The sequence below is a fragment of the Bombina bombina genome, chromosome 3, assembly GCF_027579735.1.
Source record: "Bombina bombina isolate aBomBom1 chromosome 3, aBomBom1.pri, whole genome shotgun sequence".
Taxonomy (NCBI): Eukaryota; Metazoa; Chordata; class Amphibia; order Anura; family Bombinatoridae; genus Bombina; species Bombina bombina.
The window spans coordinates 902,426,190-902,442,925 of record NC_069501.1 but is presented as its reverse complement, the minus strand read 5'-3'; the positions used below and the strand labels follow the sequence as shown (position 1 = coordinate 902,442,925).

General features: G+C 41.0%; 1 protein-coding gene across 1 annotated transcript in view; it reads left to right on the top strand.

Moving 5' to 3' along the window:
• Window positions 1-16,736, top strand: part of PIBF1 (progesterone immunomodulatory binding factor 1) — a 608,261-nt gene that overhangs the window by 306,300 nt on the left and 285,225 nt on the right. Inside the window, exon 12 of the mRNA XM_053707928.1 lies at window positions 10,799-10,949. Within this exon, the coding sequence (XP_053563903.1) occupies window positions 10,799-10,949 (151 nt within the window). The remainder of the gene's footprint in view (window positions 1-10,798; window positions 10,950-16,736) is intronic.

The window sequence follows — 16,736 nt, the reverse complement described above, 5'->3', positions numbered from 1 at the left end:
GTTTGGGCGGAATTCAGCTCCTGTCTAATTTCTGCGGTTCATATCCCAGGTATAGACAATTGGGAAGCGGATTACCTCAGTCGTCAGACTTTACATCCGGGAGAATGGTCTCTCCACCCAGATGTGTTTTCTCAGATGTGGGGGCTTACAGAAATAGATCTGATGGCATCTCATCTAAACAAAAAATTTCCCAGGTACCTGTCCAGGTCCAGGGATCCTCAGGCGGAAGCAGGGGATGCATTGACACTTCTTTGGCATTATCAACCTGCTTAAATTTTCCCGCCTCTAGTTCTTCTTCCAAGAGTGATCTCCAAGATCATCATGGAGCAATTGTTTGTGCTGCTGGTAGCTCCAGCATGGCCTCACAGGTTTTGGTATGCGGATCTTGTCCGGATGTCCAGTTGCCAACCTTGGCCACGTCCACTAAGGCCAGACCTTCTATCTCCAGGTCCGTTTTTCCATCTGGATCTCAAATCATTAAATTTGAAGGTATGGAGATTGAACGTTTAGTGCTTAGTCATAGAGGTTTCTCTGACTCAGTGATTAATACTATGTTGCAGGCTCGTAAATCTGTTTCTAGAAAGATTTATTATCGAGTTTGGAAGACGTACATTTCATGGTGTTCTCATAAATTCTCTTGGCATTCTTTTCGAATTCCTAGAATTTTACAGTTTCTTCAGGATGGTTTGGATAAAGGTTTGTCTGCAAGTTCCTTGAAAAGACAAATCTCTGCTCTTTGTTTTATTTCACAGGAAGATTGCTAAACTTTCTGATATTCATTGTTTTGTGCAGGCTTTGGTTCGTATCAAACCTGTCATTAAATCAATCTCTCCTCCTTGGAGTCTTAATTTAGTTCCTCTGTTTGAGCCTATGCATTCTTTGGACATTAAACTACTTTCTTGGAAAGTGTTGTTTCTTTTGGCCATCTCGTCTGCTAGAAGAGTTTCTGAATTATCCACTCTCTCTTGTGAATCTCCTTTTCTGATTTGTCATCAGGATAAGGCAGTTTTGCGGACTTCATTTAAATTCTTACCTAAGGTTGTGAATTCTAACAACATTAATAGAGAAATTGTTGTCCCTTCCTTGTGTCCTAATCCTAAGAATTCTTTGGAGAGATCCTTACATTTTTTGGATGTGGTAAGAGCTTTGAAATATTATGTTGAAGCTACTAAAGATTTCAGGAAGACTTCTAGTCTATTTGTTATATTTTCTGGTTCTAGGAAAGGTCAGAAGGCTTCTGCTGTTTCCTTGGCTTCGTGGTTAAAGTTTTTCATTCATCAAGCTTATTTGGAGTTGGGTCAAGCCCCGCCTCAGAGAATTGCAGCTCATTCTACTAGACCAGTCTCTACTTCGTGGGCTTTTAAGAATGAAGCTTCAGTTTATCAGATTTGCAAAGCAGCAACTTGGTCTCCTTTGCATACATTTACTAAATTCTACCATTTTGATGTATTTGCTTCTTCAGAAGCAGTTTTTGGTAGAAAAGTTCTTTAGGCAGCTGTTTCAGTTTGATTCTTCTGCTTTTGATTTAATTTTTTTCCTTTCATTTATGAGAATAAACTTATTTTTTGGGTTGTGGATTTATTTTTTAAGCGGAAAATGGCTGTTTTTATTTTTTTATCCCTCCCTCTCTAGTGACTCTTGCGTGGAGTTCCATATCTTGGGTATTGCTATCCCATAAGTCACTAGCTCATGGACTCTTGCCAATTACATGAAAGAAAACATAATTTATGTAAGAACTTACCTGATAAATTAATTTCTTTCATATTGGCAAGAGTTATGATTTCTTTGTATAAAGCACAATTATTTCCAAATTCCTTTGTTGATGCTTTTTACTCCTTTCTTTATCACCCCACTACTTGGCTATTCGTTAAACTGAATTGTGGGTGTGGTGAGGAGTGTATTTATAGGCATTTTGAGGTTTGGGAAACTTTGCCCCTCCTGGTAGGATTGTATATCCCATACGTCACTAGCTCATGGACTCTTGCCAATATGAAAGAAATGAATTTATCAGGTAAGTTCTTACATAAATTATGTTATCTCAGAAGTCTATTTCCATGTATTTATTAATGGGATATGTTTAAAAAAATAATATATATATATATATATATATATATATATATATATATATACTGTATATATATATTTTGATACTAGGGCTAATGGGTACCGTGTTATGTGCTAGCAATCCTAAAATTATATATATTATACTAGAAAGAAAGAGCTCTACCAAATTTTACAGAGCTAAAGCGAATTACAGGCCGCACCATATAACACCCACACTATATTAATAAAGGGGATATCCTAAACAGGTATGCTGAACATATATATATATATATATATATATATATATATGATCCATTACTCCTGGGTATTACCTTTCCTGCTACTAGGAGGAGGCAAAGATTCCCAAACCTCAGAGCTCTATATAAACCCTCCCACCCCTATGGTAATCAGTCTGACTTATAGCCAAGCTGACAGAAGTGAGAATAGAACAGAGAAAAATAAATAGAGGAAAAGGGAAAAAAGGATGTGCCAAAAATAAATAAAAAATAAGTTAAAATAATCAGGGTGGGGTCTCGTGGACTCTTATCACCATGAAAGAAAGGAATTTATCAGGTAAAATATAAATTATGTTTTGTTTCATATAGGTGATAAGAGTCCACAATCTATTACTCCTGGGAACTAATACCCAAGCTGTGGCAGAAGCCACGAGTAATAGAAGAAAAAATGGAGGGATAAGCATCCTTTTACCAAAAGAAAAACACCCAAAAACAGAAAAATAATTTTTAATATAATTTTATAAATGCAATTTAAAAACAGAAAATGGAGTCCTAGACAGAGACAACTGCCTGAAGAACTTTCCTACTAAAAGCAGCAAAAAAATTAAAATGCTAGAATTTAATAAATGTATGTAAGGATGACCAAGTACCTGCCTTGCAAATTTGTTAGACAGAGGACTCATTATCAAATGCCCAGGAAGTGGCTACACACGAGTAGAATGAGCTGTGATACATTTAGGAGGAGTTTGATCTGCTTCCACATCAGCCATACAGGGAGTGCAGAATTATTAGGCAAGTTGTATTTTTGAGGATTAATTTTATTATTGAACAACAACCATGTTCTCAATGAACCCAAAAAACTCATTAATATCAAAGCTGAATAGTTTTGGAAGTAGTTTTTAGTTTGTTTTTAGTTATAGCTATTTTAGGGGGATATCTGTGTGTGCAGGTGACTATTACTGTGCATAATTATTAGGCAACTTAACAAAAAACAAATATATACCCATTTCAATTATTTATTTTTACCAGTGAAACCAATATAACATCTCAACATTCACAAATATACATTTCTGACATTCAAAAACAAAACAAAAACAAATCAGTGACCAATATAGCCACCTTTCTTTGCAGTAGGACTGGGAGTTGAGCTTGACTCCATCCTCAACCCGAAAAGGCCCCACAAGCTCATCTTTGATGATACCAGCCCAAACCAGTACTCCACCTCCACCTTGCTGGCGTCTGAGTCGGACTGGAGCTCTCTGCCCTTTACCAATCCAGCCATGGGCCCATCCATCTGGCCCATCAAGACTCACTCTCATTTCATCAGTCCATAAAACCTTAGAAAAATCAGTCTTGAGATATTTCTTGGCCCAGTCTTGACGTTTCAGCTTGTGTGTCTTGTTCAGTGGTGGTCGTCTTTCAGCCTTTCTTACCTTGGCCATGTCTCTGAGTATTGCACACCTTGTGCTTTTGGGCACTCCAGTGATGTTGCAGCTCTGAAATATGGCCAAACTGGTGGCAAGTGGCATCTTGGCAGCTGCACGCTTGACTTTTCTCAGTTCATGGGCAGTTATTTTGCGCCTTGGTTTTTCCACACGCTTCTTGCGACCCTGTTGACTATTTTGAATGAAACGCTTGATTGTTCGATGATCACGCTTCAGAAGCTTTGCAATTTTAAGAGTGCTGCATCCCTCTGCAAGATATCTCACTATTTTTGACTTTTCTGAGCCTGTCAAGTCCTTCTTTTGACCCATTTTGCCAAAGGAAAGGAAGTTGCCTAATAATTATGCACACCTGATATAGGGTGTTGATGTCATTAGACCACACCCCTTCTCATTACAGAGATGCACATCACCTAATATGCTTAATTGGTAGTAGGCTTTCGAGCCTATACAGCTTGGAGTAAGACAACATGCATAAAGAGGATGATGTGGTCAAAATACTCATTTGCCTAATAATTCTGCACTCCCTGTATATATATTTATATATATATTTATTAAAAACAAAGCCAAAAACAAACACTGTGAAAGTGGCCAATAATACAATTCAAGTGTAGTGCACTACCAAAAGGTAATTTCTCCTGTTAAGTGTGGTCAGTCCACGGGTCATCATTACTTCTGGGATATTAACTCCTCCCCAACAGGAAGTGCAAGAGGATTCACCCAGCAGAGCTGCTATATAGCTCCTCCCCTCTACGTCACCTCCAGTCATTCTCTTGCACCCAAAGAATAGATAGGATGTGTGAGAGGACTGTGGTGATTATACTTAGTTTCATACCTTCAATCAAGAGTTTGTTATTTTATAATAGCACCGGAGTGTGTTATTCCTTCTCTGGTAGAATTTGAAGAAGAATCTACCTGAGTTTTTTCTATGATTTTAGCCGGCGTAGTTAAGATCATATTGCTGTTTCTCGGCCATCTGAGGAGAGGTAAACTTCAGATCAGGGGACAGCGGGCAGATTAATCTGCAAAGAGGTATGTAGCAGCTTATTATTTTCTGACAATGGAATTAATGAGAAAATTCTGCCATACCGATATAATGTAAACTCAGCCTTAAATGCAGTAGCAGCAACTGGTATCAGGCTGTCATGTATGTATATTTTACACTTCAGTATTCTGGGGAATGGCACTTCACTGGAATTATACTGTATGCATAAGACTTTAGCCTAATTTGCAGGGACTAGCAACAGGCTTTTTAATAACACTTAATTTATTTAATGTTAAACGTTTTTTGCTGGCATGTAAAATCGTTTAATTTTCTGAGGTACTGGGTGAAAAAATGTTTTGGGCACTAATTTTTTCCACTTGGCAGTCGTTTTATTTAATTTATGACAGTTTACTGATCTCTCTCACTGTTGTGTGTGAGGGGGAGGGGCCTTTTTTGGCGCTTTTGCTACGCATCAAAAAATTCAGTCAGAAGTTTATTGTCTTCCCTGCATGATCCGGTTCATCTCTACAGAACTCAGGGGTCTTCAAAACTTGTTTTGAGGGAGGTAATCACTCACAGCAGAGCTGTGAGATTGTAGTTGACTGTGATAAAAAACCTTTATTTCTGTATTTTTTTTCTGCTATCAGGGTTAGTTATCCTTTGCTAATGGGAGCAATCCTTTGCTAAAATTGTGTTTTTACAAAGTTTTGATGCTATAACTTTTCAGTTTATTAATTTTCAACTGTCATAACTTTTTCTGTGCTTCTTATAGGCACAGTACGTTTTCATATTATAGTAAATTACTTGAAAAGTATTTCCAAGTTGCTAGTTTATTTGCTAGTGTGTTAAACATGTCTGATTCAGAGGAAGATATCTGTGCTATATGTGCTAAAGCCAAAGTGGAGCCCAATAGAAATTTATGTACTAACTGCATTGATGCTACTTTAAATAAAAGTCAATCTGTACAAATTGAACATATTTCACCAAACAACGAGGGGAGAGTTATGCCGACTAACTCGCCTCACGTGTCAGTACCTGCATCTCCCGCTCGGGAGGTGCGTGATATTGTAGCGCCGAGTACATCTGGGCGGCCATTACAAATCACATTACAGGATATGGCTACTGTTATGACTGAAGTTTTGGCTAAATTACCAGAACTAAGAGGTAAGCGTGATCACTCTGGGGTGAGAACAGAGTGCGCTGATAATATTAGGGCCATGTCAGACACTGCGTCACAATTTGCAGAACATGAGGACGGAGAGCTTCATTCTGCGGGTGACGGTTCTGATCCAAACAAACTGGATTCAGACATTTCAAATTTTAAATTTAAGCTGGAAAACCTCGGTGTATTACTAGGGGAGGTGTTAGCGGCTCTGAATGATTGTAACACAGTTGCAATACCAGAGAAAATGTGTAGGTTGGATAAATATTTTGCGGTACCGTCGAGTACTGACGTTTTTCCTATACCTAAGAGACTTACTGAAATTGTTACTAAGGAGTGGGATAGACCCGGTGTGCCGTTCTCACCCCCTCCGATATTTAGAAAGATGTTTCCAATAGACGCCACCACACGGGACTTATGGCAAACGGTCCCTAAGGTGGAGGGAGCAGTTTCTACTTTAGCTAAGCGTACCACTATCCCGGTGGAGGATAGCTGTGCCTTTTCAGATCCAATGGATAAAAAGTTAGAGGGTTACCTTAAGAAAATGTTTGTTCAACAAGGTTTTATATTGCAACCTCTTGCATGCATTGCGCCTGTCACGGCTGCAGCAGCATTTTGGTTTGAGTCTCTGGAAGAGACACTTGAATCAGCTTTATTAGATGAGATTACACACAAGCTTAAAGCCCTTAAGTTAGCTAACTCATTTATTTCGGATGCCGTAGTACATTTAACTAAACTTACGGCTAAGAATTCCGGATTCGCCATTCAGGCGCGCAGAGCACTGTGGCTAAAATCCTGGTCAGCTGACGTTACTTCTAAATCTAAATTGCTTAATATACCTTTCTAAGGGCAGACCTTATTCGGGCCCGGGTTGAAAGAAATTATCGCTGACATTACAGGAGGTAAAGGCCATGCCCTGCCTCAAGACAGAGCCAAACCTAAGGCTAAACAGTCTAATTTTCGTTCCTTTCGTAATTTCAAAGCAGGAGCAGCATCAACTTCCTCTGCACCAAAACAGGAAGGAGCTGTTGCTCGCTACAGACAAGGCTGGAGACCTAACCAGTCCTGGAACAAGGGCAAGCAGGCCAGGAAACCTGCTGCTGCCCCTAAGACAGCATGAATTGAGGGCCCCCGATCCGGGAACGGATCTAGTGGGGAGCAGACTTTCTCTCTTCGCCCAGGCTTGGGCAAGAGATGTCCAGGATCCCTGGGCGTTAGAGATCATATCTCAGGGATACCTTCTGGACTTCAAATCCTCTCCCCCAAGAGGGAGATTTCATCTGTCAAGGTTGTCAACAAACCAAATAAAGAAAGAGGCGTTTCTACGCTGCGTACAAGATCTTTTATTAATGGGAGTGATCCATCCGGTTCCGCGGTCGGAACAAGGACAAGGGTTTTACTCAAATCTGTTTGTGGTTCCCAAAAAAGAGGGAACTTTCAGGCCAATCTTGGATTTAAAGATCCTAAACAAATTCCTAAGAGTTCCATCGTTCAAAATGGAAACTATTCGGACAATTTTACCCATGATCCAAAAGGGTCAGTACATGACCACAGTGAATTTAAAGGATGCTTACCTTCACATACCGATTCACAAAGATCATTACCGGTATCTAAGGTTTGCCTTTCTAGACAGGCATTACCAGTTTGTAGCTCTTCCATTCGGATTGGCTACGGCTCCAAGAATCTTCACAAAGGTTCTGGGTGCTCTTCTGGCGGTACTAAGACCGAGAGGAATTTCGGTAGCTCCGTACCTAGACGACATTCTGATACAAGCTTCAAGCTTTCAAACTGCCAAGTCTCATACAAAGTTAGTACTGGCATTTCTAAGGTCGCATGGATGGAAGGTGAACGAAAAGAAGAGTTCTCTCTTTCCACTCACAAGAGTTCCCTTCTTGGGGACTCTTATAGATTCTGTAGAAATGAAGATTTACCTGACAGAAGACAGGTTAACAAAGCTTCAAAATGCATGCCGTGTCCTTCATTCCATTCAACACCCGTCAGTAGCTCAATGCATGGAGGTGATCGGCTTAATGGTAGCGGCAATGGACATAGTACCCTTTGCACGCCTACATCTCAGACCGCTGCAATTGTGCATGCTAAGTCAGTGGAATGGGGATTACTCAGACTTGTCCCCTACTCTGAATCTGGATCAAGAGACCAGAAATTCTCTTCTATGGTGGCTTTCTCGGCCACATCTGTCCAGGGGGATGCCATTCAGCAGGCCGGACTGGACAATTGTAACAACAGACGCCAGCCTACTAGGTTGGGGCGCTGTCTGGAATTCTCTGAAGGCTCAGGGACAATGGAATCAGGAGGAGAGTCTCCTACCAATAAACATTCTGGAATTGAGAGCAGTTCTCAATGCCCTTCTGGCTTGGCCCCAGTTAACAACTCGGGGGTTCATCAGGTTTCAGTCGGACAACATCACGACTGTAGCTTACATCAACCATCAGGGAGGGACAAGAAGCTCCCTAGCAATGATGGAAGTATCAAAGATAATTCGCTGGGCAGAGTCTCACTCTTGCCACCTGTCAGCAATCCACATCCCGGGAGTGGAGAACTGGGAGGCGGATTTCCTAAGTCGTCAGACTTTTCATCCGGGGGAGTGGGAACTTCATCCGGAGGTCTTTGCCCAAATACTTCGACGTAGGGGCAGACCAGAGATAGATCTCATGGCGTCTCGACAGAACGCCAAGCTTCCTCGTTACGGGTCCAGATCCAGGGATCCGGGAGCGGTTCTGATAGATGCTTTGACAGCACCTTGGACCTTCGGGATGGCTTATGTGTTTCCACCCTTCCCGATGCTTCCTCGATTGATTGCCAGAATCAAACAGGAGAGAGCATCAGTGATTCTAATAGCACCTGCATGGCCACGCAGGACTTGGTATGCAGATCTAGTGGACATGTCATCCTGTCCACCTTGGTCTCTACCTCTGAAACAGGACCTTCTGATCCAGGGTCCCTTCAAACATCAAAATCTAATTTCTCTGAAGCTGACTGCTTGGAAATTGAACTCTTGATTTTATCAAAACGTGGTTTTTCTGAGGCAGTTATTGATACCTTAATACAGGCTAGGAAGCCTGTTACCAGAAAGATTTACCATAAGATATGGCGCAAATACTTATATTGGTGCGAATCCAAGAGTTACTCATGGAGTAAAGTTAGGATTCCGAGGATATTGTCTTTTCTACAAGAAGGTTTAGAAAAGGGTTTATCCGCTAGTTCCTTAAAGGGACAGATTTCAGCTCTGTCCATTCTTTTACACATACGTCTGTCAGAAGTTCCGGACGTTCAAGCTTTTTGTCAGGCTTTAGCTAGGATCAAGCCTGTGTTTAAAACTGTTGCTCCACCATGGAGTTTGAACTTAGTTCTTAATGTTTTACAGGGTGTTCCGTTTGAACCCCTCCATTCCATTGATATCAAGCTGTTATCTTGGAAAGTTCTGTTTTTAATGGCGATTTCCTCGGCTCGAAGAGTCTCTGAGTTATCTGCCTTACATTGTGATTCTCCTTATCTGATTTTTCATTCAGACAAGGTAGTTCTGCGTACTAAACCTGGGTTCCTACCTATGGTGGTCACTAACAGGAATATCAATCAAGAGATTGTGGTTCCATCTTTGTGTCCTAATCCTTCTTCGAAGAAGGAACGTCTGCTACACAATCTAGATGTAGTCCGTGCCCTGAAATTTTATCTACAGGCAACTAAGGATTTTCGACAAACGTCTTCCCTGTTTGTCGTTTATTCTGGTCAGAGGAGAGGTCAAAAAGCTTCGGCTACCTCTCTCTCTTTTTGGCTTCGTAGCATAATACGGTTAGCCTATGAGACTGCTGGACAGCAGCCTCCTGTAAGAATTACAGCACATTCTACTAGAGCTGTGGCTTCCACTTGGGCCTTTAAGAATGAGGCTTCTGTTGAACAGATTTGCAAGGCTGCAACTTGGTCTTCTCTTCATACTTTTTCCAAGTTTTACAAATTTTACACTTTTGCTTCTTCGGAGGCTGTTTTTGGGAGAAAGGTTCTTCAGGCAGTGGTTCCTTCCGTATAAAGAGCCTGCCTGTCCCTCCCGTCATCCGTGTACTTTAGCTTTGGTATTGGTATCCCAGAAGTAATGATGACCCGTGGACTGACCACACTTAACAGGAGAAAACAAAATTTATGCTTACCTGATAAATTCCTTTCTCCTGTAGTGTGGTCAGTCCACGGCCCGCCCTGTTTTTTATGGTAGGTAAAAAATTTTTTGAATTATACTCCAGTCACCACTACACCCTTTGGCTTCTCCTTTCTCGTTGGTCCTTGGTCGAATGACTGGAGGTGACGTAGAGGGGAGGAGCTATATAGCAGCTCTGCTGGGTGAATCCTCTTGCACTTCCTGTTGGGGAGGAGTTAATATCCCAGAAGTAATGATGACCCGTGGACTGACCACACTACAGGAGAAAGGAATTTATCAGGTAAGCATAAATTTTGTTTTTACTAGCATGCAATGGATTTTTGAGCCGGCTCATAAAAGTTCATCTCTGCTACTGGGCACTTGAGTGTTAATACACGCTCCGGTTGTTAATACACGCTCCGGCTCAAAAATCCATAGCATGCTAGTAAAATTACCTGTTGGTAGTACACTACACTTGAATTGTATTATTGGCCACTTTCACAGTGTTTGTTTTTGGCTTTGTTTTTAATAAATATATATATGTTCTGCATACCTGTTTAGGCCATCCCCTTTATTAATATAGTGTGGGTGTTATATGGTGCGGCCTGTAATCCGCTTTAGCCCTCTAAAATTTGGTAGAGCTCTTTCTTTCTAGTATAATATATATATATATATATATATATATATATATATATATATATATATATATATATATATATATATATATATATATATATATATATATATATATATATATATAAACCTGCTTCTTTTGTATTTCAGGTTTTAACAAAGGAATATTACAGTCTCCAAGCGTCTACAGAAAAACGTATTACTGAACTAGTATCACAAAATTCTGAGCACCGGACTCGGCTGGAGACGTATGAAAAACTTGAACAAGAGCTTGATGATGTCATAATGCAATCTGCAGAAAGCAAGTGTTCACATTTTTTTAATAACTACTGTAATTTTAAGTGTTTAATATGTTTTAACTTCTCACAGTATGCAGCCTATAAATGGTTGTGTTTTGGTATTATTAAAATGTTCAATTTACTAAACCTTGTGGGAGACTGTTAAGTGAAAATTCTAAAAACTTTCAGTAAAGCAGTTTTGATATATACTTTGATCAGATACCTCAAGCATTGACATTATAAGTAAGGTTCTGGTTTTCCATTATAAATAGATATGCTCGGTAAAGTTTCTTGACAATTTTTAACTGCACTAGAAACTGTGCATAAAGAGTATTCACATGTCTGTCTCACCATCTTTCATTAGGGTCTCTTGATTTAAGATAAAAGAAAAAAAATTGTGTGAGCAAAAGACAAATGTAAAGCACATTTCTTTCATATAGGTGGCAAGAGTCCATGAGCTAGTGACGTATGGAGGGGGCATTCCTACCAGGAGGGTGCAAAGTTTCCCAAACCTCAAATACCTATAAATACACCTCCCACCTCATTCATACCTCCGTTTTACAAACTTTGCCTCCTTAGGAGGTGGTGAAGCATGATGTGCTTGATTTCTTCTGTGAAAGGCGCTTCTAAGCATATTGAAGCCCAGTTCCTCTCTTAGTGCAGTGTTTGTCTGAGGGATGTGAAGGGAGTATTGCCTGATGATACCATGTTTTCGCCTATGGGAAATCTATTCTAGGGCTCTTTGTATATCGGACGCAGGGATTCATCTGCTGCCTCCCTTTATAGATCAACAATATACTCTTGTACCATTACCTCTGCTGATATGTTTCAGTGCTGGTTTTGCTGTCTGCTATATGTGGATGGGTGTCTTACACAGTAAGTATATACTTTTGTTATATAAGACACTCTCAGCTATGGATTGGGTACTTTTTAACTAAAGTTGTTACATATTGTTTGTATACATGCCTTGAGTCAGTAATTCAGTGCTCTCTTTTAGCGACTATTTGTGGCTAAATACTTGTCAAGGTTGGTAGAGTCTGTGAAACATACAGGGTTTTTTTTGGAGCTAGTAATTTATTTATAAATTAGGATGCTAAGTATTATGTTAGTCTCATGGAATGTTGCAGCTATAATAGAAGTATCCATTAGGCTTTATTTAGGTACATTTAGTTTTTTTGTATATACAATTAAAATTCTTACCTGCTTTTTAGAGTGATAGGTGTATTAGAAATCCACTACAGCTTTGCATGTCACACATGTGATTATGCTATTTATGTCATGAGGTGACGTGTCATCATTTTGTGCCATTTTGTGGCACCAAAAATTTCCCGCCAATCTATGGCTGATGTTGCTGCTGCTTCTACTTTTTAATTGGACAGTTTAGCACAGCAGTTGTCTTCAGATTCTGAATTATCTAACATTATTGTTTTACTTCAACATGCAAATCATTTTATTTGTGATGCTATATTTGATCTTAGGAAGATCTATGTCTTTAGCCATTCTAACTAGAAGAGCTTTATGGCTTAAATCTTGGAATGCTGACATGGTGTATAAAACTAGATTATCACTCTCTTTTCAAGGTAAAAATCTTTTTGGTTCACAATTGGATTCTATTATCTCTACTGTTACTGGGGGTAAGGGAGTTTTTCTGCCCCAAGACAAGAAATCTAATGGTAAATTTAAAGCTCCCAATCGTTTGCGTTCCTTTCGTCAGAATAGAGAACAGAAAACCACTCTTTCCCCTAAGGCCTCTGGCTCCAATTGGAGACCATCTCCGAATTGGAATAAATCCAAGCCTTATAAGAAACCAAATCCTGCCCCTAAACCTACATGAAGGCGTGGCCCTCAAGCCAGTTCTTCTGGTAGGGGGCAGACTAAAGCTTTTTCTCTTGTTAAGTGTATCCAGTCCACGGATCATCCATTACTTGTGGGATATTCTCCTTCCCAACAGGAAGTTGCAAGAGGATCACCCACAGCAGAGCTGCTATATAGCTCCTCCCCTCACTGCCATATCCAGTCATTCTCTTGCAACTCTCAACTAAGATGGAGGTCGTAAGAGGACTGTGGTGTTTTATACTTAGTTTATTTCTTCAATCAAAAGTTTGTTATTTTTAAATGGTACCGGAGTGTACTGTTTATCTCAGGTAGTATTTAGAAGAAGAATCTGCCTGCGTTTTCTATGATCTTAGCAGAAGTAACTAAGATCCTTTGCTGTTCTCACATATTATGAGGAGTGAGGTAACTTCAGAGGGGGAATAGCGTGCAGGTTTTCCTGTAATAAGGTATGTGCAGTTAAAATATTTTTCTAGGGATGGAATTTGCTAGAAAATGCTGCTGATACCGAAGTAATGTAAGTAAAGCCTTAAATGCAGTGATAGCGACTGGTATCAGGCTTATTAATAGAGATACATACTCTTATAAAAGTGTATTTTAAAACGTTTGCTGGCATGTTTAATCGTTTTTTACATATGTTTGGTGATAAAACTTATTGGGGCCTAGTTTTTTCCACATGGCTGGCTTGAATTTTGCCTGGAAACTGTTCCCTGAGGCTTCGCACTGTTGTAATATGAGTGGGAGGGGCCTATTTTGGCGTTTTTTTTGCACAGCAAAAATTACAGACACAGACATCCAGCTTCTTCCTGCATGATCCAGGACTTCTCTGAAGGGCTCAAAAGGCTTCAAAAGTCGTATTGGGGGAGGTTAAAAGCCACAGTAGAGCTGTGGCAGTTGTTGTGACTGTTTAAAAAATGTTTTTGTCATTTGTTATTCCGTTTTTGGTATTAAGGGGTTAATCATCAAGTGGGTGCAATGCTCTGCTAACTAATTACATACACTGTAAAAATTTCGTTAGTGTAACTGCATTTTTTCACTGTTATTTCAAAATTTGGGAAAATTTGTGTTTCTTAAAGGCGCAGTAACGTTTTTTATATTGCTTGTAAACTTGTTTTAAAGTCTTTTCCATGCTTGCTAGTCTCATTGCTAGTCTGTTTAAACATGTCTGACACAGAGGAACCTACTTGTTCATTATGTTTGAAAGCCATGGTGGAGCCCCATAGGAGAATGTGTACTAAATGTATTGATTTCACCTTAAACAGTAAAGATCAGTCTTTATCTATAAAAGAATTATCACCAGAGGGTTCTGTCGAGGGGGAAGTTATGCCGACTAACTCTCCCCACGTGTCAGACCCTTCGCCTCCCGCTCAGGGGACGCACGCTAATATGGCGCCAATTACATCAGGGACGCCCATAGCAATTACCTTGCAGGACATGGTTGCAATCATGAATAATACCCTGTCAGAGGTATTATCTAGATTGCCTGAATTAAGAGGCAAGCGCGATAGCTCTGGGGTTAGGAGAGATACAGAGCGCGCAAATGCTGTTAGAGCCATGTCTGATACTGCGTCACAGTATGCAGAACATGAGGACGGAGAGCTTCAGTCTGTGGGTGACATCTCTGACTCGGGGAAACCTGATTCAGAGATTTCTAATTTTAAATTTAAGCTTGAGAACCTCCGTGTATTGCTTGGGGAGGTATTAGCTGCTCTGAATGACTGTAACACAGTTGCAATTCCAGAGAAATTGTGTAGGCTGGATAGATACTATGCGGTGCCGGTGTGTACTGACGTTTTTCCTATACCTAAAAGGCTTACAGAAATTATTAGCAAGGAGTGGGATAGACCCGGTGTGCCCTTTTCCCCACCTCCTATATTTAGAAAAATGTTTCCAATAGACGCCACTACACGGGACTTATGGCAGACGGTCCCTAAGGTGGAGGGAGCAGTTTCTACTTTAGCAAAGCGTACCACTATCCCGGGTTGAGGACAGTTGTGCTTTTTCAGATCCAATGGATACAAAATTGGAGGGTTACCTTAAGAAAATGTTTATTCAACAAGGTTTTATTTTACAGCCCCTTGCATGCATTGCGCCTGTCACTGCTGCAGCGGCATTCTGGTTTGAGGCCCTGGAAGAGGCCATCCAGACAGCTCCATTGAATGAAATTATTGACAAGCTTAGAACGCTTAAGCTAGCTAACTCATTTGTTTCTGATGCCATTGTTCATTTGACTAAACTAACGGCTAAGAATTCCGGATTCCCCATCCAGGCGCGTAGGGCTCTATGGCTTAAATCCTGGTCAGCTGACGTGACTTCAAAGTCTAAATTACTCAACATTCCTTTCAAGGGGCAGACCTTATTCGGGCCTGGCTTGAAGGAAATTATTGCTGACATTACTGGAGGCAAGGGTCATACCCTTCCTCAGGACAGGGCCAAATCAAAGGCCAAACAGTCTAATTTCCGTGCCTTTCGAAATTTCAAGGCAGGAGCAGCATCAACTTCCTCCGCTTCAAAACAAGAGGGAACTGTTGCTCATTCCAGACAGGCCTGGAAACCTAACCAGTCCTGGAACAAGGGCAAGCAGGCCAGAAAGCCTGCTGCTGCCCCCAAGACAGCATGAAGGAACGGCCCCCTATCCGGAAACGGATCTAGTGGGGGGCAGACTTTCTCTCTTCGCCCAGGCGTGGGCAAGAGATATTCAGGATCCCTGGGCGTTGGAAATCATATCTCAGGGATATCTTCTGGACTTCAAAGCTTCTCCTCCACAAGGGAGATTTCATCTTTCAAGGTTATCAGCAAGCCAGATAATGAAAGAGACATTCCTAAGCTGTGTGCAAGACCTCCTTGTAATGGGAGTGATCCATCCAGTTCCGCGGACGGAACAAGGACAGGGATTTTATTCAAATCTGTTTGTGGTTCCCAAGAAAGAGGGAACCTTCAGACCAATCTTGGATCTAAAGATCTTAAACAAATTCCTCAGAGTTCCATCATTCAAAATGGAAACTATTCGGACCATCCTACCCATGATCCAAGAGGGTCAGTACATGACCACAGTGGACTTAAAGGATGCCTACCTTCACATACCGATTCACAAAGATCATCATCGGTTCCTAAGGTTTGCTTTTCTAGACAGGCATTACCAATTTGTAGCTCTTCCCTTCGGGTTGGCCACTGCCCCGAGAATTTTTACAACGGTTCTGGGCTCACTTCTGGCGGTTCTAAGACCGTGAGGCATAGCGGTGGCTCCGTATCTAGACGACATCCTGATACAGGCGTCAAGCTTTCAAATTGCCAAGTCTCGTACAGAGATAGTTCTGGCATTTCTGAGGTTGCATGGGTGGAAAGTGAACGTGGAAAAGAGTTCTCTATCACCACTCACAAGAGTCTCCTTCCTAGGGACTCTTATAGATTCTGTAGAGATGAAAATTTACCTGACGGAGTCCAGGTTATCAAAACTTCTAAATGCTTGCCGTGTCTTTCATTCCATTCCACGCCCGTCAGTGGCTCAGTGCATGGAAGTAATCGGCTTAATGGTAGCGGCAATGGACATAGTGCCATTTGCGCGCCTGCATCTCAGACCACTGCAATTATGCATGCTAAGTCAGTGGAATGGGGATTACTCGGATTTGTCCCCTCTACTAAATCTGGATCAAGAGACCAGAGATTCTCTTCTCTGGTGGCTTTCTCGGGTCCATCTGTCCAAGGGTATGACCTTTCGCAGGCCAGATTGGACGATTGTAACAACAGATGCCAGCCTTCTAGGTTGGGGCGCATTCTGGAACTCCCTGAAGGCTCAGGGATCTTGGACTCAGGAGGAGAAACTCCTCCCAATAAATATTCTGGAGTTAAGAGCAATATTCAATGCTCTTCTAGCTTGGCCTCAGTTAGCAACACTGAGGTTCATCAGATTTCAGTCGGACAACATCACAACTGTGGCTTACATCAACCATCAACGGGGAACCAGGAGTTCCCTAGCG